This window comes from Ammodytes marinus (genome assembly GCF_949987685.1).
Source record: "Ammodytes marinus genome assembly, chromosome: 9".
In the NCBI taxonomy this organism is placed as follows: domain Eukaryota; kingdom Metazoa; phylum Chordata; class Actinopteri; order Uranoscopiformes; family Ammodytidae; genus Ammodytes; species Ammodytes marinus.
Genome location: NC_137213.1, coordinates 11,419,445 through 11,445,720, shown reverse-complemented (window position 1 = coordinate 11,445,720; position 26,276 = coordinate 11,419,445). Strand labels below are relative to the sequence as shown.

The following is a 26,276-nucleotide window of genomic DNA, read 5'->3' as shown; positions in this document are numbered from 1 at the left end:
TATTAACAACTGCATTAGCAGTGTTTTTGTTAAGACTTTGTTTTTGTGTGGAACCGTTGCGTGCAGGTGTGTCTGGGCGTGTGGTTGATACGTGCTGAGCACTGTTTGTTTGATGCACGGTTATCTCCATAGCAACTGCCAAAACACCTGGTCTAAGAGATAGCGTGCCAAAGACAACCGGCTTGTCAAGTTGTTCAGACATAATTTCAATGCACATTTCATTGCACATTGTACATTAGCCTTCCGCTATCATGGGGATTCTTACAATTTTCATGTCATTACAAGAGTATTACATCAATGGCCTCCTTGCCGGGGCTTTGATACCGGGGTGTGCCGTGTCATCCCTGCTGAGGAGACCTCTGCAGTGGGAGCTCTGCCAAATAGAATTCCTCTGATGAGCAGGAGGGTCATGCTCACATGCTCTTCATGGCAGAACATGTGCGAGAACTCCTTGCCCTCCGATGTTTTGCAAGTCAAAAGCGCAGAGGCAGTTACATGAATATCATTCTGGTTTGTCTGCCTTTCTGTGGGGCCTATTAGTCGCTGTCTGAATGTCACCGGAAATCAGAAAGAAACACCTGCAATTACTTCCCTAGCTTTCAAATGAAAATTGACTGAACCAGCAGGAAATTTTAACAAGCAATAGCTGAAACGATGTATTCTTACCTTATCTGGATTTCTATTAATTCCCCCTGCCTAACATGGTGTAGTACCACCATCACCATTGTTCCTCATAAACCCCTCATCCATTAGCTCTACCTTCTTGTCCTTCAGGGGGTTGTGTATTACTGCATAATAATAAAATAATAAGCAATAGCTGAAACGATGTATTTAGACTTAAAAGGAGCAGTTCAACATTTTTCTTTTTTAGCTTTTACCTCAATCGCCGGCTCAAGAAAAGGTGACAAAAAAACGGTTCTTGTAATTGTGCGAGCATTTTTGATGAATAAATGGGCCAAGGTCGGTCATCCGGGTTAGCTTAGCTCAAATACTGGTGGTCAACGGTAGCGTTAGCCTGCCTCTACTCACAGTCAAAAGATAAACTTTACATCATAACACCTGTTTGCTTATTGAACTATTCCTTTAAATGGAACTGCTGTATACCCAGATATTTATTCATATCCACTTTTCAACATTGGTGTGGTACCAGCATCTCCAATGTGTTCCCCATCAACCCCCTCCAACCATTAGCCGTAACTTCTTAGTCTTCAGGGGGTTGTTGTGTCTTGTGGTGAGGCGACAGACCACCACCTCCGCTCCTCATAAATCTTTTTGGAGCTAAACATTTTCCAAGTGAACTTGCTGAATGTCTTACACGCCATCAGCAGTCCTGCTATTCATAGAGCTCATATTCAGTTGAACTTGTGTTAGCTTTGGCATTCTCTTTGCGTCTCCCGCTGCCACTGACACCTCTCACACACTTCCACGTCTCAGGCAGATGCAAATGTCTCCACGTTGTTCTTGGCGAGAAACTGCCTCGGGCCGTTCGCTTTGTTCCCATAGACGGCCTGTCTGCAGTTCACTGGCAGATTGACTCAAGACCGGTTGAGATGTAGAAAACACTTATTGCACTATATTTAGTTTCCTCCGCAGGTTGGACAAGCAGAAAGGTGAATGATTAAAAAGGCTTGTGGTTTTCATACCCAACACATTTAACAAAATAGACTGCTATTTAAAAAATGTTGCCATCAGTTAAAAGCTACTGTGTAAGCACACAGACACACACATCCTCACACACGGGCAAGACAAATGTCAAAATCGGCTTAAAAATTCTGTAGAAACTCATAAATGATTTTTTCTTTTCTACCTACAATATAAAGGCAGCGCACTGATGTATGTTTAAAAGGGTAGATTTTAGAGCGGTAATATTTCATGAGGCAAGTGGCTGTGTTGCTGTCACTGTGGTCCTTTGGTTCGCGCTATCAAAGGAGACATCACCTTTAATTGTTGTCATCCATCACTTGGCAACCTTTAGCACACGTGGCAATCGCGTGCCTTTTATAATTTAAAATAAGATCAGCTCAGATGTATACAATCTTTTTACAGAACTCAAAGACTCATGCTTTCAGCTTAATTTTTAATGAACAAGTAAACGCTGAAACATATTAACTATTGATACAGAATGACTTAAGATGCGGTAGGCCGCTTCAAAGCATGCACACAGCTCTTGCTCGTGTCGTATAGCAATGTTTTTATCATGAACATATGAACATCATTTATACATAAACAACATAGGTTTTGTTCCTACATGTAACACCTTCCTCTGGTGTTACTCTAACTCAAAACATTCCCAGCCGCACATGTCTTTCACAACATTTTGCACTTGAGTAAAAGAAGGACATATAGTAGGGGAATACTGAAATGGAAATGAGGCAGAGAAAAAAAATGTATACTGTTTTATCTTGTGGCACTGTGTCAAGGTGCTCCCCATGTTATGCAGGAACTGGGGTGTCTGTCGGGAGTGCTTTCTCCTATTGAGACGGGTGTGTGTTGGGTTGAGGGACCGACGTTGGTGTGGGATTGAGCTCCAGCAGCCTCCCAGTGGGACAAGGGGACAGGGACGGGTCTCTTTCAGCAGGGCTCTGATTAGACCCATCGCCCTACCTGCCACACTCCACTCACATTGGTAATTGGAGTTGGCAGGAGGTTGGCATGCACCCCTCCTCTTCTCCTCCCTTCTCCTCTCTTCTTTTCACGTTTTTCTCTCTCTCTCTCTCCTTCTTTCATCACCTGCTTGTTGGCTGTTGCAGCAGAGGCACACCTCCTCCATGATTACTGTATTGTGTTTTCACCAACCGATTTCATCAATTACCATATTATTAGTGCCTCTCCTCTTCAACAAATTATATTGCTAACATTTCCCAATGCCTATTGTGTATAGTCAAAATCCCCCATTGCTATCCTAATTGAGTAGTATAACCACAAAACCATATTAAACCATAGCCCTTATGCCCTCTTTTCTTTTCTACCATTCTGCTATAACCACGGTTAACAAGTTTGTCTGCTAAGCGGCTCATATTGCAGTATGACTATGTGCGTGACAAACGGCCCTTGCGAGAACAATGGACCTTATTTTTCACATAATGGAGGAACCAGTTCATGCATACCTAGCTTTGCCTCTGGCCTTACTCATTTGCAAATCCAGGGCGTTTCTTCTTCTTTTGGTTGTAATGACTGTATCATGGACGCTCTTAACAAATTGGAGATATTAGGTGTATTGGAATTAGATGGGACTCATATAGACACTCATATTGATAATTGGCAACACAGCAGTTATCATAAACCAAGTACATTTTTATAATAATAATAATAAGAAGAAGAAGAAGAAGAAGAAGAAGAAGAAGAAGAAGAAGAAGAAGAAGAAGAAGAAGAAGAAGAAGAAGAAGAAGAAGAAGAAATAGTTAGTAATAAATAATAGTCCATCACACATTACATTGATATTTATAAAAATAAAATAAAAATGTTTCAGTACTGTGAATATGATTAATGGAGTACCTTTGTGACATTATCACAAAAGTGGATGTTTTTTTTCTTCTTTTTTCTGATGAATTACAAACACAGCACAAGAGGGCCTTTTATTAGAAATGCCCTCTATCTTGACAAAAATCAACCTGCATCGCCTGCACTATTTCATTGGATTTTCTCCAAATTTCCCCATCCCTTTTCTTCTCCCTTCAAATTAAAGAGAAGTGAACAAAGGAATGTCTTTGTCTGACAAGGCCAGCCACAGGAGTTGCTGAAGTAGGAGCAGACAGACTGTGCTCAAATCTTAGCCATCAGCTCAACAAGATCTTTGATGAATATGTTTATAGAGAGAACATCCGATTATTCTTTTATTACCAAAATCCAAGGACATATGCGCCTTTATAAAGCTATATAAGATGTGGGCGGCATGGTTTTGTAACTTTTCAAGAGATTTCACGACAATGATTGTGCAAGCCTAGGTTCCTGAGGCAGGGTGTTAAAAATGTGAGGGGCCTGTGTGTCAAACACACTTTTGTGGCCTGGCCCTTGAGTGCACAATGGTATAATGGAACATGCAGTTGGAAATAGCTAAATAAGTGAAGCTCTTGCTTGCAGCTTGAGGTTTTGCTATGCTTTGTGCATTTGCAAAAAAGTAGACGTACTTTTTTAATCCCTCACGGGGAAATTCAATTTTGTCACACTGTTGTTATATGATACACACACACAGGCCTGAAATACACGTATGCACACACATAACACATACACATGCGTTGAATTTATGGTTAGATGTACAGTATGTCTCATAGGATGACGCCCCAAGGAGGTAAAGGGAACAGTGCCTTGCTTAAACTCTCCAGCTGCCAGCCCAAAACTCCAGGTAACTAGACTTGAACCCATGGCCCCCCATTTCCCCTAGTCAATTCCCCATGGACTGAGCTACTGCCACCCTTAATAACATTTCAGTTGTGTTTGTAGGTTGTGATTTTTTTCATTCTATACCAATGTTATCCTTTTTATTTGCTCAAGAAATGGAACTGCTATTCTGTAATCTTTCGGGTTACACCACTGCAAGAGTAACGGACATTGGATGTTTCCTGCTTACAGTACAGCATACACTATGGAAATGATTTCAGCTGAACAGTGCTCTGCCTCCAATGTATTTTTAACATGGACTGACTTTATGCAGCCTGGTCACTCTTCCATTCAACAATTTCCTGTGTTAGAAGTGACCATGTAAAGTCACAGTGCACTTTCCACTACTAAGCAGACAAGCTGTGGTAAAAAAAAAGGAAAGAAAAGCCCACCAACTGAAATAACAGTTTGCCGCCTGCAATGCAAACATTAAGTAGTGGATATATTCATGTGTAAGCTTTGCAGAAGGTGTTTGCCTTTTATACTATTCCCTGTTTGTGCTTCCTGATATGATGGAGCGGTCCACTCCTGTTATTACCCCTTCCAAGTCTTTCACACTGTTCTAACAATGATTTGCATTTTTCTTAGCCCTGGAACATTTGCCACTAACCTTACTCATGAATATTATATAGTCTGCACTGCAAGATGGTTTGGTGGAAAATACCCCATGTTGATATTCCGATTTCTTCAGTAAAAGGCATATTTCCAGAAAAGCACTATATGGCTCTTAAAGATGTTTCACCCCCACACTTCTTTCTGTGGGCAGCTATTCGTTGAAAAAAAAACTTTGAAGTCCCTCCAGATACTTTGGAGGAAATAGAGCAAATCTTTGGACATTCACCTCAAAATATGGTATGACACAAATCTCAGCCCTCCTCTGTAAGACCCTAGGGTAACTAGTTAAGAATGATTGACAGGACGGTGTAATGCCTCATTGATTCAATTGGTTTCTACCACAAAGTTAACTTTATACTAAATCTATAGGGAAGCTACAGTATTTTCTGGCTGAGAGACAGACTGGTTTTGATTGCCCAACCATGTGTAACTTATACAAATATTGGGAATCAGCTGAGGGCTTGTATTGACTTAAATGTACTGACTAATTAATCAGCTATATGCTGCTTATTTCATCATTTGACTGACATGAACTGAAATAAGTTGTGCAGAAATTGATTAAATATGTATAAAAAAAAGATATCACTTTTTGGGGGGGTACGTCTGTGTTTTGACAAATCCAAAAGATAACTCAGTTTGGATTCTGTTGCTGCATCACTGCACGGCACTGGAATTAGTTATTCTGCAAGGTCCCCACACACAGCTTAGTGTCCCTGAAAACAACCACCTGAACCAATATGAACTGTGCCTCCCTCCACAGTTAATGTATAAGTGAGAAAATTGGGTCCTGTCAGCCGCTGCAAAAGGAACCTCCAGGTAATCTGGGCATTATGAACATGTTCTATGTTAACTGTGAGAAGGTGGGACTGGAGTTCAGCACACTGTAGGCTTAGTATTTTTTAAATAATATTTCCAAATGGCACTTAAGAGTAATAATGGCTCATATTTGGCCACCAAAACTGTCCATAAAAAAAAACCTTTCTCTGAAGGTTAGATAGAGGGAACCCACCAAGGGACACTGCTGCGCTACTGTTCCAATTGTACATGCAATGACACATTTACAGACAGACAGACAGACAGACATTAGGGCGGATTTATTTCATTGTGCTGTAGTTTTGTGGAGGTATCCTGGTTTCAGTAAGGATGTCTGAAAACGAATCCTATAGAAAGGAAGTAGCCTGGCCACAGAGTTAAGATGCCATGCAGAGATTTGTCAGCTACATCTGAATATGAGACGGTCCTGGGCTACAGGCCAAACACAAGGGTGAACGGAGGAACAAATGCTCTGATGGGGATCAGAACAAAGTACACCCATACAGCTATTCATGCTCCAGCCATATAGGTTTACATGTGGGTTTTGTATACAGTCTATGGTGTTGACTTAGACTCACCAAGTGAGCGGGGGAAATCAGAAACAAATCCTATTCAATGCTTCTCTTATGGCGCTTTTCCACCGCACATGTAGCTCGACTCGACTCAACTCGACTCGACTCAACTTGGTTTGGTAGCAGCACGGGTCGTTTTCCACCGCAAATAGTACCTGCTGAACGTGGGTGGGGTTGTCATAAGGGGCTGAAAGCCTACTCCGGAGCAAAGCAGAAATTACGAGCAGTTGTTGCACTATTAACTGAACCAACCGCCAAAAACACGGATGAAAAATGTTTAAGAAATACCCCCCTTGTATCTGTTTGCTAAAAGAAGTAGAAGAATATTGCTACGGGCCATTAAAAGGGATGGTTGTTGTCCCGATGTGTGCCACACAGTCAGCTGTAGGGATGCGTCACGTACATCCCTACGTAAACACGGGCATGATAAAGTTGACTGTTTAGTGCTTGTTTCAGGATACGTGTTTTCAAATGCAAGCCGTGTCTCAGCCTGAATATTTTATTGAGGTAATCAGTTCAGTCCGAGGCTTGTAATGTAATCGCTCGCTATCATGTCTGTCCCAGCTGGCTACTAGCCTAGCTGCTAGCTGCCCTACATGTCTCCTCTCGTATGTTAAGTAACTTCCCCAACAACCAACACTGGGTGAGCTTAGCGAATATATGGAAAATAAATTCGGATCTGTGATGCAAATCAAATGAAAGAGAGCCAGAGAAGGCTGCACGCGGCGTAAATACACTCAAAAGTGCCGGAGAGTTGGGGAGAATAAACAACAGAATGAAGCCGGTAGTCTCTGGCCACTGATTGGCCAAACAATAGTCTCTGGCCAATCAGTGGCCGGCCGTCTGCCGACGTCACCTTTTAGCATCGGCTCAGCTCGCTTGGAACCTAGAGCGAGGCGATACCAAAAAAGCAGCCGCTACGTGGTACCAGGTACCATGAAATTGCGGTGGAAAAGCCAAAAATGCGAGTCAAGTCGAGTCGAGTCGAGCTGATACCAAGACTCCATCTTAAGTTGACAGTCTTCTTGTAATCTAATGGCGCTTTTCCACCGCAAATGTAGCTCGACTCGACTCAACTCGACTCAGTTTAACTTGGTTTGGTAGCAGCACGGGTCGTTTTCCACCGAAAATAGTACCTCCTGAACGTGGGCGGGGTTGTCGTAAGGGGCTGAAAGCCAACTCCGGAGTCAAGTAGCAAAGCAGAAATTACGAGCAGTTGTTGCACTATTAACTGAACCAACCGCCAAAAACACGGATGAGAAATGTTTAAGAAAATACTCCCCTTGTATCTGTTTGCTAAAAGAAGTAGAATAATATTGCTACGGGCCGTTAAAAGGGAGGGTTTGTGTCCTGATGTGTGACTGCCACACAGCTGTAGGGATGCGTCACGTACATCCCTATGCACGTAAACACGGGCATGATAAAGTTGACTGTTAAGTGCTTGTTTCAGGATACGTGTTTTCAAATGCAAGCCGTGTCTCAGCCTGAATATTTTATTGAGGTAATCAGTGCAGTCCGAGGCTTGTAATGTAATCGCTCGCTATCATGTCTGTCCCAGCTTGCTGCTATAGGCTATTTAGCCTAGCTGCTATGTCTCCTCTCGTATGTTCAAAGTAACTTCCCCAACAGCCAACACAACTGGGTGAGCTTAGCGAATATATGGAGAGAAAAAAATCGGGTCTGTGATGCAAATCAAATGAAAGCGAGCCAAAGCACGCGGCGAGACAAAATACACATAAAAGTCCCGGAGAGTTGTTGAGAATCAAGGGGAGAATAATCAACAGAATGAAGCCGGCAGACGGTAGTCTCTGGCCAATCAGCGGCCGGCCGTCTGCCGACGTCACCTTTTAGCTCGACTCAGCTCGCTTGGACCCTAGAGCAAGGCGATACTAAAAAAGCAGCCGCTAGCAGGTACCAGGTACCATGAAATTGCGGTGGAAACGCCAAAAATGCGAGTTGAGTCGAGTCGAGTCAAGCTGATACCATGCGGTGGAAAAGCGCCATTAGAGACCTTATACATGTCTGCTTTAGAAAGTAGAAATAGTGCACTAATGCTTCTGAGAGTGGAGCAAATGTAGTCAGTAAATAGTTAGTCAGAAGTCGATTTTCAAAGGTGCCTTTATTGTGTCTTGGAGAATCACTTGTTGTGGTAAAAGTTTCTCTTGTTCTCCTCACCTTTTTATTATCTTGAATACATATTCAATATTTTATTTATTCTAAGTTCATTTTTAGTGGACCATTCTGTTACTTTCATTCAGTTTTTCTTCTAAATGTCTAAATGGCCACATCTACACTATATAGGCTATTGTATTATAATTTTTTCATCCTTGTAGACCAACTATCACTTGCTTATTCTTATCCCTGCAGCTGGGTTTTTTCTAATGCTAGACCAAAGGCAGGAGTTACAATCATTAGCATTGTTCCAAGGGTTTCATCTTACCACTTTGGCCCCAATGACACATCTACTTGAGAAGAAAGAGATAAAAGAGATAACAAGTTTGAGAGCACGCTGATTATAAGACCTCTCAAGGGTCACCATGTTTCATCAGGTTGAATTAAGATGTATTGTTAAAAAATAATAATAATGTTGTGGTGTGTGTGTGTGTGTGTGTGTGTGTGTGTGTGTGTGTGTGTGTGTGTGTGTGTGTGTGTGTGTGTGTGTGTGTGTGTGTGTGTGTGTGTGTGTGAGGGGCGGAAATTTTTTTTACAGTAAGTTCATGACAGTGACAGTTTTTGTGACAAATGCAACTTTATGTTTCACCAAATGTGGATTGCAAAATTATAACAACGTACATTGTTAAGGATGTTTCTTTTAAAGTAGATGATTCTGTCACAGACAAACATTCTCAGTATTCAATATATTGGGACATTGCATTGTTTTATTTAAATATCAAAGTGACTTTTTTTTTTTTTTTTTTTTTTTTGTAAGGTAAAGTATCTGACTGATGGTACACAATGACATAACATGCCATTATAGACTCATTACTCTCATGGCTAGATGTACATTTTCCACAATAGAAGCACATACTGTAGGTGTTCTAATTTCAATGGCAGATATTGGATGCTGGGAAGCACCTCTCCCTGATGACATTTGGAATCAACCATTCACAGGTTGAGCCTGAGATAGCCGGGGACTATATTTTTCATATTTTCATAATCTTATGAAACGATGTCAGTTTAAAACCTTCCACCTTGGAATCTCAATTTCTGCTTTAAGGATTATATTGTATGTGTTGTCATGAATATACTGTTACATTCATTATGATGAGTTGGATTATTCAAAATGGGTTTGTTTAGCTGGCTAAGCCTAAGGCGGCTCATTTATGCATGGGTTCCCCGAGGCAGATTGCAACTATCCATCCTCTGTCTCAACCTGAGACTCCCACACCGGGTAATAAGCCTGCTATGATAATCAATCAGAGACAGGATTTTTTTTACCAAATGTATAATCCAAATCATACTCCGATCGGAAATTCCCCTGTAGCACAGTCTGCTCTGACACTAATTTGTGTGTGTATGTGTGTGTGTGTGTGTACTGTGTATGTCTGTGTGTGTGTGTGTGTGTGTGTGTGTGTGTGTGTGTGTGTGTGTGTGTGTGTGTGTGTGTGTGTGTGTGTGTGTCTGTGTGTCTGTGTGTTTGTGTCTGTTTGTGTCTGTGTGTGCTCATAATACTGATAATGATTGGGCCTGTAGCACCTGAAATGTATTTGGCCCCCTTTCATACTCTTGTCTGTCCTTGCCAGCTCAACAGCTCCGATACACTCAACGCCTCTCACGGCAACTGAAAGCCCACTCTGACATACTCGTTTTTTCAAACACATTTTTTTGTTTTTGTTTTTGTTATTTCTTGCTGTGTGTGTCCCCTGATATATGCTGATAATCTGCCTTCCTTTGCATAAACTTTCAGAGAACCAGATCCCCCATGGCTTCCCCGTCATCGATATGGGTCCCCAGCTGAAGGTGGTTGAAAAGACCAGGACTGCCACCATGTTGTGCGCCGCCAGCGGAAACCCGGACCCAGAGATCTCCTGGTACAAGGACATGCTTCCCGTCGACATCAACAGCAGCAACGGGCGCATTAAACAGCTTCGTTCAGGTACAATAACATTTGATTTGGTTTTAATTGCAAGTACAATTTGATTGAATCTGATTGAATAATGTTAAGGTGTTAATTTTACATGACTCACTGACAATGAAAATAGTAAAGTTAAAGGTACAATATGCCATCAATTACCAATGAGTCATGTTAGACATGAATATGATGTGTAAACATCACAAAGGATGTCAAAGTTGTATTCAACGTTTTTCACCTCGATAAGTTACCCGAGTTCTTACCTAGAATTGTATTTCTCACAAACGGCGGCAGCCACTTATAAAGTAACAAAGAAGTTGGAATGAAGTCGTTCCTGCTGTTTAGCAATCTTTGTCATTGATACACAAGCCTTGTAACCTTCCGAAGTAGAGAAAGATAATTTTTCACCGTATGAAATAATCCTTAATCCCCCCCTCTAAACATGCGGCAGCATCACAATGAGACCGGCCGATGATGCATTAGCCAGGATTCAACCTTGCAAAAAAAAAAAAAACAAGAAATCAATGAGGTGTTGTGTTCACAGTAGCAATCCACTTGATAAATAAACAGTGCTTGTCTGGCCTGGCTCAGATGGAAACAGTGCCAGGTAGAAAGATTAGTGGCTTTTGACCAGAGTTCAGTCCTGTCACTCCTTACTAAATCTCCCTCATTTAGAGAGTGTCAGGCCGGACTGCAGGTCTGAGGCGCCAAAGATTAAAGATGAGAGCCACTCCAGAAAAAGCCTGGCGCTACAGCTGCCCAGTGGAAGCCGAAAATACAGGTCACTGGAGCATGTGCACTCGGACTGTCCATGTTCTTGCGGTTATTAAAAAATGTTTTGCTGTACTACAAGCCCCCTCCAAATTAGATACAGATTCCTCACAAATTAGACACTAACACAACCGTCTAATTGTTTAATAATGTTTTCATGGCAAACTGTGCCTATAACAGATTTTTTTTTCTTCCCTTCCAGTGGCAACAAACTTTTAATTAGTTTTTCTTTCTTGCTTACAGTGAGAGTGCCTGACAATGTGCTGATATGTAATGCCCTCAGACTAACCATTCTTTTCATCCACCACCCTTTTTCCTTGACATGTGCTGCTGTATCAGGATTAAAATGACTGCATATGACCTAAAACGAGGTCCAATTTTTTTTTCAACAGCAGAAAAAAGCGCATTCATTTGCATCCACAGTGTAACAGAAAAAAAAGTCAGACCCTGTTTCCTCCTAATGTATCGTGCTGGCTCCATCTGGATTGAGCACACAGACATATCAGCTCTATCTTTTCACACCATCCGAATCATTCACTCTGTTGAGAATACTAACTTCTTCTCTGACCTGAATACCTTTTCCTGTGCATCAATCTATTTACTGTGTTTGGCCATTCACTAATTTCTCTTGCCCATTTTACTAACTGCTTTTTTGCACAAGTGCAGTCTGTACAAAAGAGTGGGGTTTGTCCGAAATTAGAACGCCTAATAACAAATCTTCTGAAATTGCATGCTATTTTTGATGCAGCTAAGAAGCAAACATGGCTGTAGCTGTTGTCTGCAAATACAAAAGTAACAGCATTATTGTTCTCTTAGGGATGCGTTGTTTTGTTCATTTACAGACAACATGTACAGTATATACTCTCTACTTGCTTCCTAGACTTGACTAAGTACACTAAACTTTGTCACAATGCATTTAAGTGGCTTCTACTCCTTGTATGTAAGTTTTATTTATATATTTTTTTCTTATCTGTGGCCTGTTAGAAGCCGTGTTTTTCTCTCTCTCACTGTTATAAGTGGATTACTAACGAAATCTCTCAACCCTGTTTGCATCAAAATTACTCCCACCTAGGTGGTACACCAATTAGAGGTAAGGATGATAAAGTGTGTTGGAAATGATCACGTCCACACCATTCCCTCACATCCATACCAGATCCCCGCATTCCCCTCAAATGCCACACCGCCAGATTCATCCACGTTGTATAAGCGCCAACCATCCCCTCTTCCACTCCTTTGTCTCTCCCCAACTTGTTCTTTCTGCTGTCTGCGGTCTAACAATCGGATGATCACCAACCTCAATGTCAAGAGAATGGAAATGCGAAAGCTAGGTGTTATCTTGGAAATGAGCTTTTCTCAGGACCTTGCCTACTGTTAAAAAATAATCACATTGACAGAACATATTTCGGCCTCAGCCTGTCTCCTATGGCTTTTCAGCGGAGAAAGGGGCGAGGAGTTGCATTTTAAACTAAAGGCCACTGTTGCCACAAGAGGCTTTACCTGCCTCCTCTATGCAGCCCCCATGTAAACTGAGATGATCGCATTTGCATAAAGTCTATGCAACGTTGGCCCCTCCAGCATGGTAACAAGATGCCTGATGGAGATTGTTAAGCTGAAAACTACAACCTCTTTTTATGGTAATCATCTGCTTTCCCCCCTTAGAGTGTTAGTATGATTTTCAATCAACAACAGTGAGGTAAACAGTGGACGTTGGGGAACAGGCTGAATATATTTGGAGTTATACCAGCTGTCCGGCCTCACCGACTTGTGTGTCCATCACTCCTAATACAGCTCCTATTTAATTAGATGTTTTAACTCTTTAGAAAGTTAGGGCAGCCTAATGACAGCTTCTGTGGCGGTTATGTAATGTCAGCACTGGGGAGAAACAATGAAATGACCTTGTAGGAGATCCGCCAGTTGGAAGTAATTAAAGGGATTTAGTGTCGCAGCTCCCGACATACTGCCATAGCGGTAACCTTCCACATTCCTGAAGTACTCGCGCTGTTTTCTCCCGTGGGATACTAGGCAGATTGACAGATCGGTGACAACTGCATTAGTATGCAAGCGCATGTCACTGCTGAATCAGACAGCGATGAGCTGGGCGTGCAGAGCAAACACCTTGGAGAGACGTTGTTGTCATTAGATACTGATGTGGTATTATCACAAGCCACTGCCCCGCCCTGTTTCGCTTCTGTGTTTTTTGGTCTCATCTTAAATTTGGAATCCGCCCTTGGTTGGTGGTGAGCCTGTTTGTTACATTCATCTCATACTGCATGATGTGGGGGGGAAAAATGTCTACTGACGTCATAAATGCTGTGTATTTTTGTCCTTTTTCAAACGTGCATGGTGGCTGGCTACCTTTCATGCTCCTACCATGCTGTTTTGGAGCAGTGATAACTGCTATCACTCGCTTGTAACATACATATATATATATTACCGGGGAGGGGTAGCTGTTTTTTAAAGATGTACTTTGAATTGCTGGATGCAGGTAAGATTGCTGTTTAGGTCTCATCTGTCACCCATTTGCAATTCAAAAGCAATGATTATATTATGGGTATGGATTGTCAAAATAACCACCCAGGTCTTCTGGGATTTCACGGTTTGTTAGAAGAAACATGTTAGCCTTCTGTCTGATGACTACAACTACTTGGGATGTTGAATACTAATCGAAGCCATCTGGCAGAGTAGCGTCTCCCTCGAGGGCTTCAGTGAGACAGGAGAAATAGTTTATAATAAAAGAACAAAATTATGACCTCACTGCTGAACGCATACTCAACAAAGATGGTAGAAAAGATACCTGCACTAGCAGTTGGTCTGCAGCAAGATCTAAGGCCATCAAGCAAACAATGAATTGGAGGAGCAGTACAGTCATCGGTTATGTTTACCCTTTAATCATTCATTTTGATTTAATATAGTGCATTTTAATTGTATTCCAACAACCAGCATATCTGTAAACATTATTTACACTCAGAGTTGGATTCCTTTTCAGGCCCACAACTGTAAATAATACATTGATTAGTGGCTTTAAGCAATTATTTATTTTGCTTTTGTCTACGTTATCCTACAGTGGAGTTTAGCTAAGTCTAGATTGTTTGTTTAGTAGTAACTAGATGAAATATATACCCCTTCTTGACACGAACACTTTGGTTTGTCAATTAACTCCAAAAGCAGAGGGACCGAATCATACTGTGTAGGGTTGTGACATGTAATTCAGATAATTAATTTACCCTGGGTCATGGTGTTTTTTCTTCCTTAACACAACTTGGCAAATGTTCTGTTCAGGGTTTTCATTACATTTGCCAAATCAGCTAAATGCTTAAGTTGCCCTGAGCTTTTTTCTTCTTGACAAAACTGTGTCCATTTCTGAGAAACTTAATTACATATTAACTGGGTTGGACTGGTTGACTACAGGCTCTATATAGCCAGTCACTGTACAGATATCTGCTGTGCTTTTATGCCAAGTTACATCTCATATTCCACTACTGTCAAGACAGCTAAATGTGTTAATCCTCTACGCAGGAGCTCTGCAAATTGAGATCAGCGACGAGCCCGACCAAGGGAAATATGAATGTGTTGCTATGAACAGCGCTGGGACCCGCTACTCCGCTCCTGCCAATCTCTACGTACGAGGTAAAGTCAAACATCTCTATCACTTCTTCAATCAATTTGTCATTTCTGTTTTTCTGAAATATCAACACACACAAAAAAACTGTTTCATTCTCAACGTTGTTCACTCACTAGGGACCATGCATCTTTATATTGCTTTCTCCCCGTACATCCAAAAAGGTGATTTCAGTTATTTCAGATGATCGGAGCTTTTCTCTGGAGTGTGTGGGAGCGTGCAGGCTGTGTCCGAGGGACAATTCTATTTAGTCCCCCTGCCTAGGTGTAACAAAATAATATAATGTTTCAATATTGCATGGATTAGTTATTCCAAAAATTCAAATTAGCTGAGATAAGTGAAACCACCTGTGGAAAAACTTTGCAGGGCCTTTGATTGTTGTTTCATTTCTACATTTGATAGAATGTAGAAATGCACCAGAGTGCAGGGTCGGGTCGGAGGTTCGATCCCCCGCCTACCCGACACATGTCGAAGTGTCCCTGGGCAAGACATTGAACCCCAAATGGCTCCCGATAGTTAGCTCGCACCCTGCGTCGTAGCTGCTGCTATCGGTGTATGAATGTGTGTGTGATTGGGTGAATGTGTACGAAACAATGTAAAGCGCTTTGAGTCTGTGAAAAACCAGGGAAAAGCGCTATATAAGTGGAGTCCATTTACCATTTACATTTGATGAACACATTTCTACTGCTGTTTCTCTCCTTCAATCAATTCTTCCACCTCTATCCTTGTCTTTCCATCCCTCCCACACCAATGAGCTGAACTAACTTCAACCTCCTGTTTTGGCTGTGAACTCGACCAGGTGCGGCCTTTGCGACCACAGCTGCATTGAAAGCATTTCTTTCCTGGCATTGAAAAGCCCTCGCCTCCTTTCTCTTTTTTTTGACTGTATCGAAAGGCTCCATTATCCCCCTCCCCTTTGCACAACCCACAGTTCCAACAGGCGCGGGGAAGTGTGGAGTTTCAGGGTTTGTTTTTGTTGTGGCGTCTCCGTGAGCAGACTAATGCAGGGAAAGGGCAGCCATTGTACCCATCCTGGAAAAAGCTAGTATAGGGGAGAGAGTATTCACTAGTAGTAGGTCAGCCCCTGCTGATAACAGCATCATATCTGATGTACATGAAACAGAATATCTGCTCCAGTTGAAAGTGTCAGGGTTAGAATGAGAGAAACTCAGCTATCACTTCATCATTTTTTTATTTAAAAGCGTACTGTATACAGAAGTGTATCATATGTGCCATTTTATGGACAAGTGATAAATCAAGATGCATACATTTTCCTCTCACCAAGATGAGCGCTACTAATGTTTGGCCTTGGTATTTTTCTTTTGAAAAATACATTTAAAAAAAAAATTCCAGTCAGTACCTCCTCCTGGATCAGAGGATCTAGAGGTAAAAATCATCCTCAAGGACCATGGCAGCATCAAATGTACAGATTAAAAGCTGTGGGCTCCAGAAGGTTTAGATCTTAAATCTTGACAGGGGAGGTAGTCAGCCAAACAGCAAAGGCGAGAAAGGGATGTAAGTCTCCGTCTATTAATCAGGGCATGTCTGTCACAGGTGCAGACGCAGCCCTTTTCTCCCCTCAGAGGTAATTACAGTAGTTGTGTGGCTTGGCGCCAGCCTGGGCCCCACAAGGCCCATCTAGTCTGTAACCACCACCCAGGTAGCTGTCAACCCGCTGGCCCCAACCGACACCCAACTTTTCCGCCTGCCTCGCCACACCGGTTGGAGAGATAGAAATCAAACCAAGCGTAACCTTTTAAAAAGTGTACTAGTCTGGAGTGGAGAACAAAGGCTCCAGCCATGTTTTTCACTTTGTCTCTTTTGTGTCACACGACAAGAATGAGGAGACGAGACCTGGGGCCGTGCTATCCCCGGGCTGCCTGATAGGGTTTTAAACATGAGGGACTGAGGCAACTGGCCTTTTGACATGCATCTCTGCCTTTCCTGTTGTTGTATGGGTTTTTATTTTTTTATTCAGAGAAACAAGAGGGGATCTTGAGGTTTACAACAACTGCTCTCAAACGTGTGAACATAACAAGCTGTGGAAGCAAACAGCTTATTTGACAATTTGTGCAGCGTTGATGAGTAGCAGCGGGCTGTAAAAATGTGGTCGATGCCAAACTTTCAACACAAAGTTATTATTGAATAAATTAGATGATGCTTGGTTTTTAAAGAAATATTGACAAAAAATGTACTATTAATGTCTTGAGATGTACACCATATTGTAATTTAGGGCTGAGATAACTTTTGAGAAAATTGTTCTATCTTCTATCTATCTCTTGATTACATCCAGCATCTTCTAAGAATATCATGCAATCTAGTGGAGGACAGTAATGTATTGACATAGACTTGAAATGTCAATAAAGTTACCTCTACTTGAAGGTGACATTAAAGGATTACCATGGGAGAACGAATTACTGTATCACTCTATCCACACCAACACACACACACACACACACACACACACACACACACACACACACACACACACACACACACACATACGCCACTATGAGACTTTGCATTAAATATGCTTTTAAATTGATCTGTGTTTTGCGAATGTGACTGTGTTTCTGATTTTTCATCGTTGCTACCTGATCCAATTCCTGTCTGCAGGTACACAAACACGCTGCGAGCCACCACCCTTGTCTTGACATTTTAGAGCCACCAGAGAATGATGTCCTCATATTTTTGTGTGGGAGGGAGGGGGGATGAGGGTACTAAAATGGTGGTGGTAGGGGGGGGGGGGGGTTCTGCTCATGGATTGTTTTTCGTCCTTCTTGTCTACGTCTCTATTTATGTCCTTCCACTTCTCATCCATTAACAGTGTGTGTGCATGTTTGTGGGTGTGCAGGTGCGGGCGCACCTTGTTTGCGGTGGGTCGCTTTTTGGTGACCCTCCTCTAAAAGAGGACTCCATCAACGTGGGCAGAATCACAAGCGTCCCGCGAATGTGCATGAGCGCTCATTTGTCAAGCGCTTATCCCACACTGGGAGGAGGGATGTCAGCTTCTGTCTGCTGGCACTCCCTCATCTATCCATGTGACACATCAATATGTCATAGAGGATGAAGTGCTTCAACTGGGCCTTTTATTTACCAAAATATCTTCATGCTGTTCTATGTGTGTGTGTCTGTGTCAGGGAGGAAAACTTACCACTTTATCAACACAGGTCAACTGTATGAAGAGAGACACCGGTTACAGTGGCAGATCAAATTAGTAATTTTAAAGAGTAAAAGAAAGACCTTCAATTACAGGTCAAGTGAGGCGTATGGAATTCCAATACTAGCCACTGAAGTAGATGATAAATTTAGCTTGTTCTTTGATCTCTAAGTAATCCATATGGATATTGATATCAGAGTTGCCCTATCAGTGTGCCCTTAATGATAAACAATCACATACTGTAGATTTGCACATGTTGCAGTGGGTGTAATGTCAAATACAATTGACTAAAATGATCAATTGTTTCTTCAATGTTTCACACCTACTTTATCTGAGTTCGACTCGATATTACAGATTAGTCAGCAGTGTTTTCTATTGAATGCAATGCTAAAGTTGCCAATGGAAACTGAAACGCCATCATACTAAATCAACAGTGAGTTCTCCTCCCTGAGACCGTAGGGATGCATAACCTTGCCTGTCTGTGCCACGTCACTTACCTCCAGTGTGTCTACAGAAACACTGTTCAGTTTCACTGTCCTGTTTTCCTCTCCCATTTGTATCTTTTCATTCCACCGCTCACCTCCATCAAATCACTTGATCCTCAAACAGATCAGCGTGAAGGTTTGTCATTTTCACTTCTATTCCCCTCCCTTCATCCTGGTACACATTTTAATTGGGGGTCAACCAATCCTTTACAGCCCCTCTGACGAAGACAGCGATACTCCTTCCCTGAAAATACTGAAATATTAATAATTGCTCTCCCTAATCCTTCATAGTGTAAATGTATTTTGCATGAATCCTTCAATATGCCTTCCTTTGCATCCTTTGCATGCCTTCCAATCCAACACCACTCCCCCAAACCTTGTTTCGATTAGCCTTGCCAAATCAAACAAGTAGTCCCTATGCGGTTAGCTTATGTCAGTATTAGATTTCTGTTGTTTTTAGTTGCCATGCATTCCTCCCAACCCAACCCAACCTCACCCATATTATCAATGTCAAGCATATCCACCACAACCTATAGCCCCATTCCCCTTCACACTTTCCACCCGCCTCTGTATGCCCATCAGAGGTGTGTTATGGATTACTCAGGTATTCAGGTGGTAACTGGATTTGTCAGGTATTTAGGCAGCAACACCCCTGCTTTCCAACTGCGGGACACGGGAATCACAACTGACAAAGCCGTTCTCAGAGGATTACGTCCGTTTTACTGCCATGGGCATCCTCTACTGAAGGACATGTTAGCCTAATGAGAAGACAGTCATTCAGGAGGCCCTGCAGGAGAAAAAAAGTCCCAGCTACTTTCATCAAATTTCCTGTGTAACAGCGAATTAGTAACAAATTTAAGCAAGTTAATGTAATATCAGGAGATTCGGTCCTTGATCCACACATTTACAGACTTAACTTTTATTTAAGAGTGAGATGAATGCTGACATTGTCCAAGGGAGAGCTAATGTTTTTGAAATGATCTCTTGGCTAGTAACATCTTCAGAACGCTGCTGCTGCCGCGCAAAGAGCTGACCTATAGAATATTTAAGAATCTGCTAGCAGTGCGCTGACAGGGGGATGATCAGCCATCATGGTAGCCCAGTGTTGCTGCCAGGAAGCCTGGGAGCCCTCTGACTCTGTGCCAGTTTGCTCCGATATTGATTGACCGAACAGGTTCTGCTATCCTTGGGCACTTTGTCAAGGCAGTTAAATTTATAGGTATCCAGCAGGCAGGCAGGCAGAGTGGAGACGGGGCTTATTTTGTGGTTTTGATAGAGTCCCGGAGCTCGTCTCTCCAAGCCGCTCTCAACAGGAGAGAGGCTTCGGGGAATCGATAACAATTACCTGCCCTCTAGTCATTTTGTTCCACAGCACCTCTCCAAACTTAACCGCACGGCATGAATTATTCACAACATTAAGTGTTCAACATACACAGGCCCCATTGACTGACTGCTCTTAGCACTGTTTAGGTCTTTGGAATCATACAAGAAGAATAACAGATACGTTGAGCTTAATGGTTTTACATTAGGGCCCCTTTTCTCAGGTTTCACTTTCTTCGTAAGCATACGTTGTGAAAAATAGTCGCAGTCTGAGAATCTTTCAGTTGTGTGGGAAGTCACAGGTGGCCACCGACATATGTGGCATACTAATGCATTTTTGTCTCAAAATGCTCAAATGAAAGTCTGTTGTGCATTATTCATGCTGGAAATCAGATGTTCATTTATATGAGAAAATCCTCACCAACTTCCTCATTTATCTCCTCTTTCCGCGTACTCTTGTCTTGTGATCCCATCCCAAATCTTTCCTCAGCTCCCGTGCATGATTTGCTTGAGAATTTCGTCCCTGTCCCTTTCCCAGGCTAGTAACGCTACTCAGCCTGTCCAGCCTTTGAATTCAGAAATCAGCCGTTTGCCTGTGAACCTCAGGGAGCACATGTCATGGCTGATGCCTATCTTTCTGTGTCACTTATTTTCTGCATGACTCCATCCTTATGACGCATTCACTTACTAAAATTGTACCTTTTTGTTAATTCTGTCATTTTCAAAACCTTTACATTAATAATATCAGTTGATCATCATCACTCACTCTTAACTCTTAAATGAGTGTTTTATGTGTTGTTTGCTACATGTCCACTGCAAAGTTTTTTTTTATTTTTATAAAAGTGTTTAATAATTGATCTCAGAAATAGTGTGAAATGAACTCAAAAGCCCAAATTCCCAACCATGCAAGATTCATTGTGTTTTTTGGCTCAGGGATATTAAGATTGTTTCAAGGGGTATTGAGCAGAATTGGTTTAAACCCACGTGATTATATTGATTAAAAAAAACTGCAGCAGGTCTATCTACAGCCCCTCAATTATTTTGCGAAAATTCAGATGAGTGTGTACCAGGTCCTTCTTATTATAGCACAGTCCAGAGAACCAGCCTTTTCCCTGACTGGAATCTCAAAAGGTACTTTTGTGTTAAGTTTTTTTTCTTTCCAATTCGCTACATAATGAGGGGAATAACAAGCATGGCTATATATTAACAACGTTCTGCTTCAAATTAGATTGTGGAGGGAGGGGGAAAGGGTGGGGGGGGGGGAAGGGAGGCTGGAAGGAGACTCACATTTGAAAATCCATTTTCATGGAGACCGGTGCAAAAGAGCAATTACAGTCAAGGGCCTTTTTTTCCAGAGAGACACAGAGATGTTGTAGTGCATTAGGGGAAACAAAGCAGTATGAATTCTGCAGGGATAGTTTATTTGCCTAATGATTTGAATACATATGAACAGCAGTAGGGCTATAGCAGTATGGGTCCTCACTGGGGAGCTAAATGTTTTGCTGGGCTTGACTTTCTCCATCATCAAGGTTAGAAACATGTCTCCTGCTGGGTAAAGAAAAGTCTTCAGTCTGTAAAAGTCAGAGCTCCTCCCTCATACATTTAGCACATACTACGGTAATGATCAGCATATCATACATTAAGCAGGGTCTGACACTGATGGATGTTCACATAGCTTTGTCAAGTTAGTCAACATCTTTGCCATGTCAAGCAGCTACATTTGGTGTTGTTGCCTAAAGTCACCAGCAAAAAAAAAAGATCTAATGTGTATAAATATGGCAGGCAGGTCTTGTTTACCTCTATTTGGATAGAAAAGAAGTCATATGTAAATGCCGGCTGCCTGTTTATTCTGGGTCGGCCTTTCAGTACTGCACGGAGCCTCTGCATCGGTGTTTGCCTTGTCCCCGGCGACGTCAATAGGCCCTTCTCGTCTCCATGGGAACCCCTTTTTAATGTCAGCCCTATCTGCATATCAGAACTGCACAAAGAGAGGGGAGAGAGAGTGAGAAAGACAGGCTGAGCAGAAGCAGAGAGAGGGAACGGGAGGAGAAATCAAACAATGCAATCTCCACAGGGTCCCTCAATGATGCAACTCTTGCCACCATGTGACACTTTGACAAAAGAGGGCCAGACATAGTCTCCCACAAAAACTGGGCTTTCTTTATATTATATTCCCCTTTGTGGGCATGAGGATAAAGTACATCACCACAAAGTTTTTTTTTTTCTTTTCTAATTTCCAGAGCCATTTTGTTACAGACCTATTATTCCCATTGTGCTCGCTTGCACATTTGCACAAAAGCGATGAGCCCGCCATTCTATTAGCTTTTCTGAGTTACCTTTTCTGAGCAAGGCCACTCGTGGGATATAACAAAAAAATGCTCATCATATTGACCTAACACATCCTATGTCTATTTACTATTCTCACTGCTCCACTTCATCCCTCTGTAGTGCGAAGAGTACCGCCCAGATTCTCCATTCCGCCCACAAACCAAGAGGTGATGCCGGGCGGGAGCGTCAACCTGACGTGCGTGGCCGTCGGCTCACCAATGCCCTACGTCAAGTGGACCATGGGCCAGGTGGAGCTCACCAAGGAGGAGGAGATGCCCATGGGTCGCAATGTGCTGGAGGTCACCAACATCCGCGAGTCGGCCAACTACACCTGCGTGGCCATGTCCTCTCTGGGCATGATAGAAGCCACCGCGCAGGTCACTGTCAAAGGTGAGCCATCTGGTTGATGTACTGTATGTGTGAGGTTTGTTGCCGTAACAATTTGTTGATTTTATTCACCCACAGATTTTCAACAGTTTCCAATGGCCTCTAAAAACTTCTTGTACATAATCATCGCTGCCCCTGAGTTAATGCCTGTGGTTTTTTTCTATACTGAGAAACTACTTTTTGCAGTCTCTTTGTCAGAGAGCATCAATGCCAGGGCTGTGTTTTCTTCCTGCATCTCTGATGAGTTTATATTCCTATATACTGTATATATATGAGATGTTTATGTGAATGTGTGTCTACCCACCTGTCTGTATGTGACTATCAGAGTGTGTTGTCCCAACATTGCTGCCTTTCTTATCAGTTGTGGTCTCTATTGATCTCCCCTTCCCCTCCACTGATCGAAACACAAAATGTCACAGTCATTTAGAAGGAGCCCAGCAACACCAAACCCTTTCTTCAAAGAAGCCATTATGAAGCCCCCTTTGCTTTGTTTTTATTTGTCATACACTCACACTGGGAACCAATTTTCCTGTATTGTCAGTAATGACCAGGCCAGTTATAAAACATAAAATTAGGCTTTCAGTCTAGCTTTTTCATTCATCTGGGGATATTGGCCGCCGACGGCACTATAGGGATTAGCTCATGAAACAATAATTTCAGTGCTCCGAGTTACAGAATGGAGAATTATACAACCAGTCGTGTCTTTTCTCTAAAAGGGTTGATTTTAGCTTTATTATGCCTGCCTTTTGGGAAACATGATATTGAATGTGACGGGCATCCACATTTTTTAAAATTACCCAGTAGTCCTAAAATGCCCTTCTTCCTAATAATGAAACCCAACCCTGCTTCTGCCCATCCTCAGCCTTGCCAAAGCCCCCCACCTCCCTCATAGTGACTGAGACCACGGCCACCAGTGTGACTCTCACCTGGGACTCTGGGAACCCCGAACCCGTCTCCTACTACATGATCCAGTACAGAGCCAAGACCTCGGACAACGGCTACCAGGAGGTGGAAGGCGTGGCTACCACCCGTTACAGCATCGGTGGCCTCAGCCCTTACTCTGAGTACGAGTTCCGCGTCATGGCCGTCAACAACATTGGCCGCGGGCCGCCCAGCGACCCCGTGGAGACGCGCACCGGCGAACAGGCCCCCTCCTCGCCGCCTCTGCACGTCCAGGCGCGCATGCTGAGTGCCAGCACCATGCTGGTTCAGTGGGAGGCTCCAGAGGAACCCAACGGGCAGATCAGGGGCTACAGAGTCTACTACAGCTCAGACATGACGGCCCCACTCAGCGCCTGGCAGAAACACAACACAGACGACAGCAGTCTCACCACCATCTCCGGCCTGACTCCTGATATCACATACAGCCTCAGGGTGCTGGGTTTCACCTCTGTAGGTGACGGCCCACCTTCTGACATCCTGCAAGTCAAAACCCAGCAGGGAGGTGAGCAGCCGACTAGTGTGTGTGTGTGTGTGTGTGTGTGTGTGTATGTGTGTTTGTGTGGCTCTCTGTGTTAATTAATGTTTGTATATTCAAGTGCAAGGTGTGGAACTATTTTACCTGTGGCAGTTATGTATATTTGCCTACATATAGTGTTAGACAAGGTAAAAGCTTATGTTTAGTATGTATTTTATGCAGCAGATGATCGTGTATTTTATTTAGCCAGTTTTGTGTGTAGTGTATGCAGCCTCATCCTGCGTGAAAAAGCTATTGCTTTTTGGGTGAGTCGAAAAAGAAAAAAACAAGGTTGTGCTTCAACAATGGAGTTTCTCGGTGCCTACATAAAGTGTTAGACAAGGTAACGGCTTATGTTTAGCATGTGTATTATGTAGCAGATGACCCTGTATTTTATTTAGCATTTGTTGTGTGTATGCACCTTGGGAAAAGCTCATATTGCTATTTGTTAGTTTGTCTTTTCTGTGCAAATGCCTTCCAATGCAGTCAGTTGTAGGTTTGGCGGTTATTGCTTCTGACACTTTGGAGAACATTTAGCCGTAGTTAAGTGTTCTTTTTTTTGTTCATTCTATTCTCAACCCGTGATCTCTTCACTGTGTACTCAGTCCCTGCACAGCCATCCAGCTTTGAGGCTGAGGCCGAGCTGGACAGCCGCATAATGCTTTCGTGGCTGTGGCCCGTACAAGACCAGATCACTAGGTATGAGCTGCAGTACTGGGAGGCCGGCACAGAGAACAAGGTCAGCATAACAACATGAAGTTATCACTATTTTATGACTATGATAAGTTTATGTTTTCTCTCCTACAATCCATATAATTCATACCATCTCTCTATCTCTCTATCTATCTATCTATCTATCTATCTATCTATCTATCTATCTATCTATCTATCTATCTATCTATCTATCTATCTATCTATCTATCTATCTATCTATCTATCTATCTATCTATCTATCTGTCTATCTGTCTATCTGTCTATCTGTCTGTCTGTCTGTCTGTCTGTCTGTCTGTCTGTCTGTCTGTCTGTCTGTCTGTCTGTCTGTCTGTCTGTAAATACAAATGTAAGTCTACTTCCCCAGTTGATTTTTTACTGTTGTAACAGACAGCAAAGTTGTCCTGTTGTGTCTCTCGAGGCTATGGCCCTTCTTTCAACTCTTCTGGACCACTGCACCAATTGTAAACTAAAGGACCATTTGTTTTGGAACATGTTGCTTTCAAATTTGGCTGTGTTCACTTTATGTCTGAGGACAGGCAGCTGTCTAAGGCTGTAGAATTTCATTTGAGAGATGAATTCCTGCCAGTCAAAACAATAAAACAAGTACTCTACTACCCCTGCATCCAAACGGCTTAAAGAATACTTGTGAGACTAGTTGTTTTGATATAAACTCATCATTAATTCCTTCTTAATTTGAAACCCTGCAGATTCAAGTGACCTTCAACCCAGCGGGCTCCTTTGCCGTGGACGGTCTAAAGCCTGACACCTCGTACCGTTTCTCTCTGGCAGCCCGCTCTGAGATGGGTTTAGGCGTCTACACCCAGCCCATGGAGGCTCGCACGGCCCAGTCTAGTAAGTCAATCATTTCTTTCTAATTTGCGTCTTCTCTCCCCTCTGTCCAATCTCCTCGCTGTCCACTAACCAGTGATTCTGTAGAGTACCGTTCACCCGCAGCCAGCCGAAGCAGGTTCAGGTTTTTAGGCAGGACAAAGGTCAGTTCAAATAGAGCTTGAATCAGACAGCGTTGGCAACTTGAATGTCAAGACAATTTCAGCACGACATGAAATTGCTGACAGTGCAGCCATCGCGGTCACCCCCCCGCCCCCCCTTCGCTCCCACCACCTCCCCTCTGTCACCAACACTAACCCTCCTGTCCGTCTATCTGAGGGCAGGCCCTGTGTTCAGTGTCAAAGGTACGTTTAATGTGTCTTTTTCTCCCCACATCTGTGAGCTGTGCTGTGTTATTTTGCGTCATATCATTACGTGCCAGCACTCAAAATGTCACTCTCCTCCAGCTGACTGCAGATTTTTCTTTGTGCTGCGGTGGCACCATGTTTATACCACCACATCCAGGGGGTCATGCGCAGTATAGAACTTTATTTCATTAATTCAAGAGATTCACATGAATAACACCTTTTTAAATTGAACCTTAAGCGCCTTTATGATATAAATAAAAGCTGAACTTGAAGAATGTTACTCCTGAAATAAATGTGAGGGGATCAGCTAGAGAGAAGACTTATCGCTCTGTTGGAGATGTTGGAACAGTAGAAACCAATTGGTACAGAGGTGCTGCTGACATTCACACAC

At 42.7% G+C, this 26,276-nt stretch overlaps 1 protein-coding gene across 10 annotated transcripts in view; it reads left to right on the top strand.

Annotated features, from left to right (window-relative positions):
• The window catches only part of ptprfb (protein tyrosine phosphatase receptor type Fb), a 167,921-nt gene that overhangs the window by 80,524 nt on the left and 61,121 nt on the right, over window positions 1–26,276 (top strand). For all 10 annotated transcript variants that reach the window (XM_080034566.1, XM_080034565.1, XM_080034573.1 and 7 more), the window contains 6 exons: window positions 10,285–10,473; window positions 14,737–14,847; window positions 22,253–22,522; window positions 23,382–23,963; window positions 24,581–24,714; window positions 25,397–25,541. In XM_080034566.1, the coding sequence (XP_079890692.1) occupies window positions 10,285–10,473; window positions 14,737–14,847; window positions 22,253–22,522; window positions 23,382–23,963; window positions 24,581–24,714; window positions 25,397–25,541 (1,431 nt within the window). The remainder of the gene's footprint in view (window positions 1–10,284; window positions 10,474–14,736; window positions 14,848–22,252; window positions 22,523–23,381; window positions 23,964–24,580; window positions 24,715–25,396; window positions 25,542–26,276) is intronic.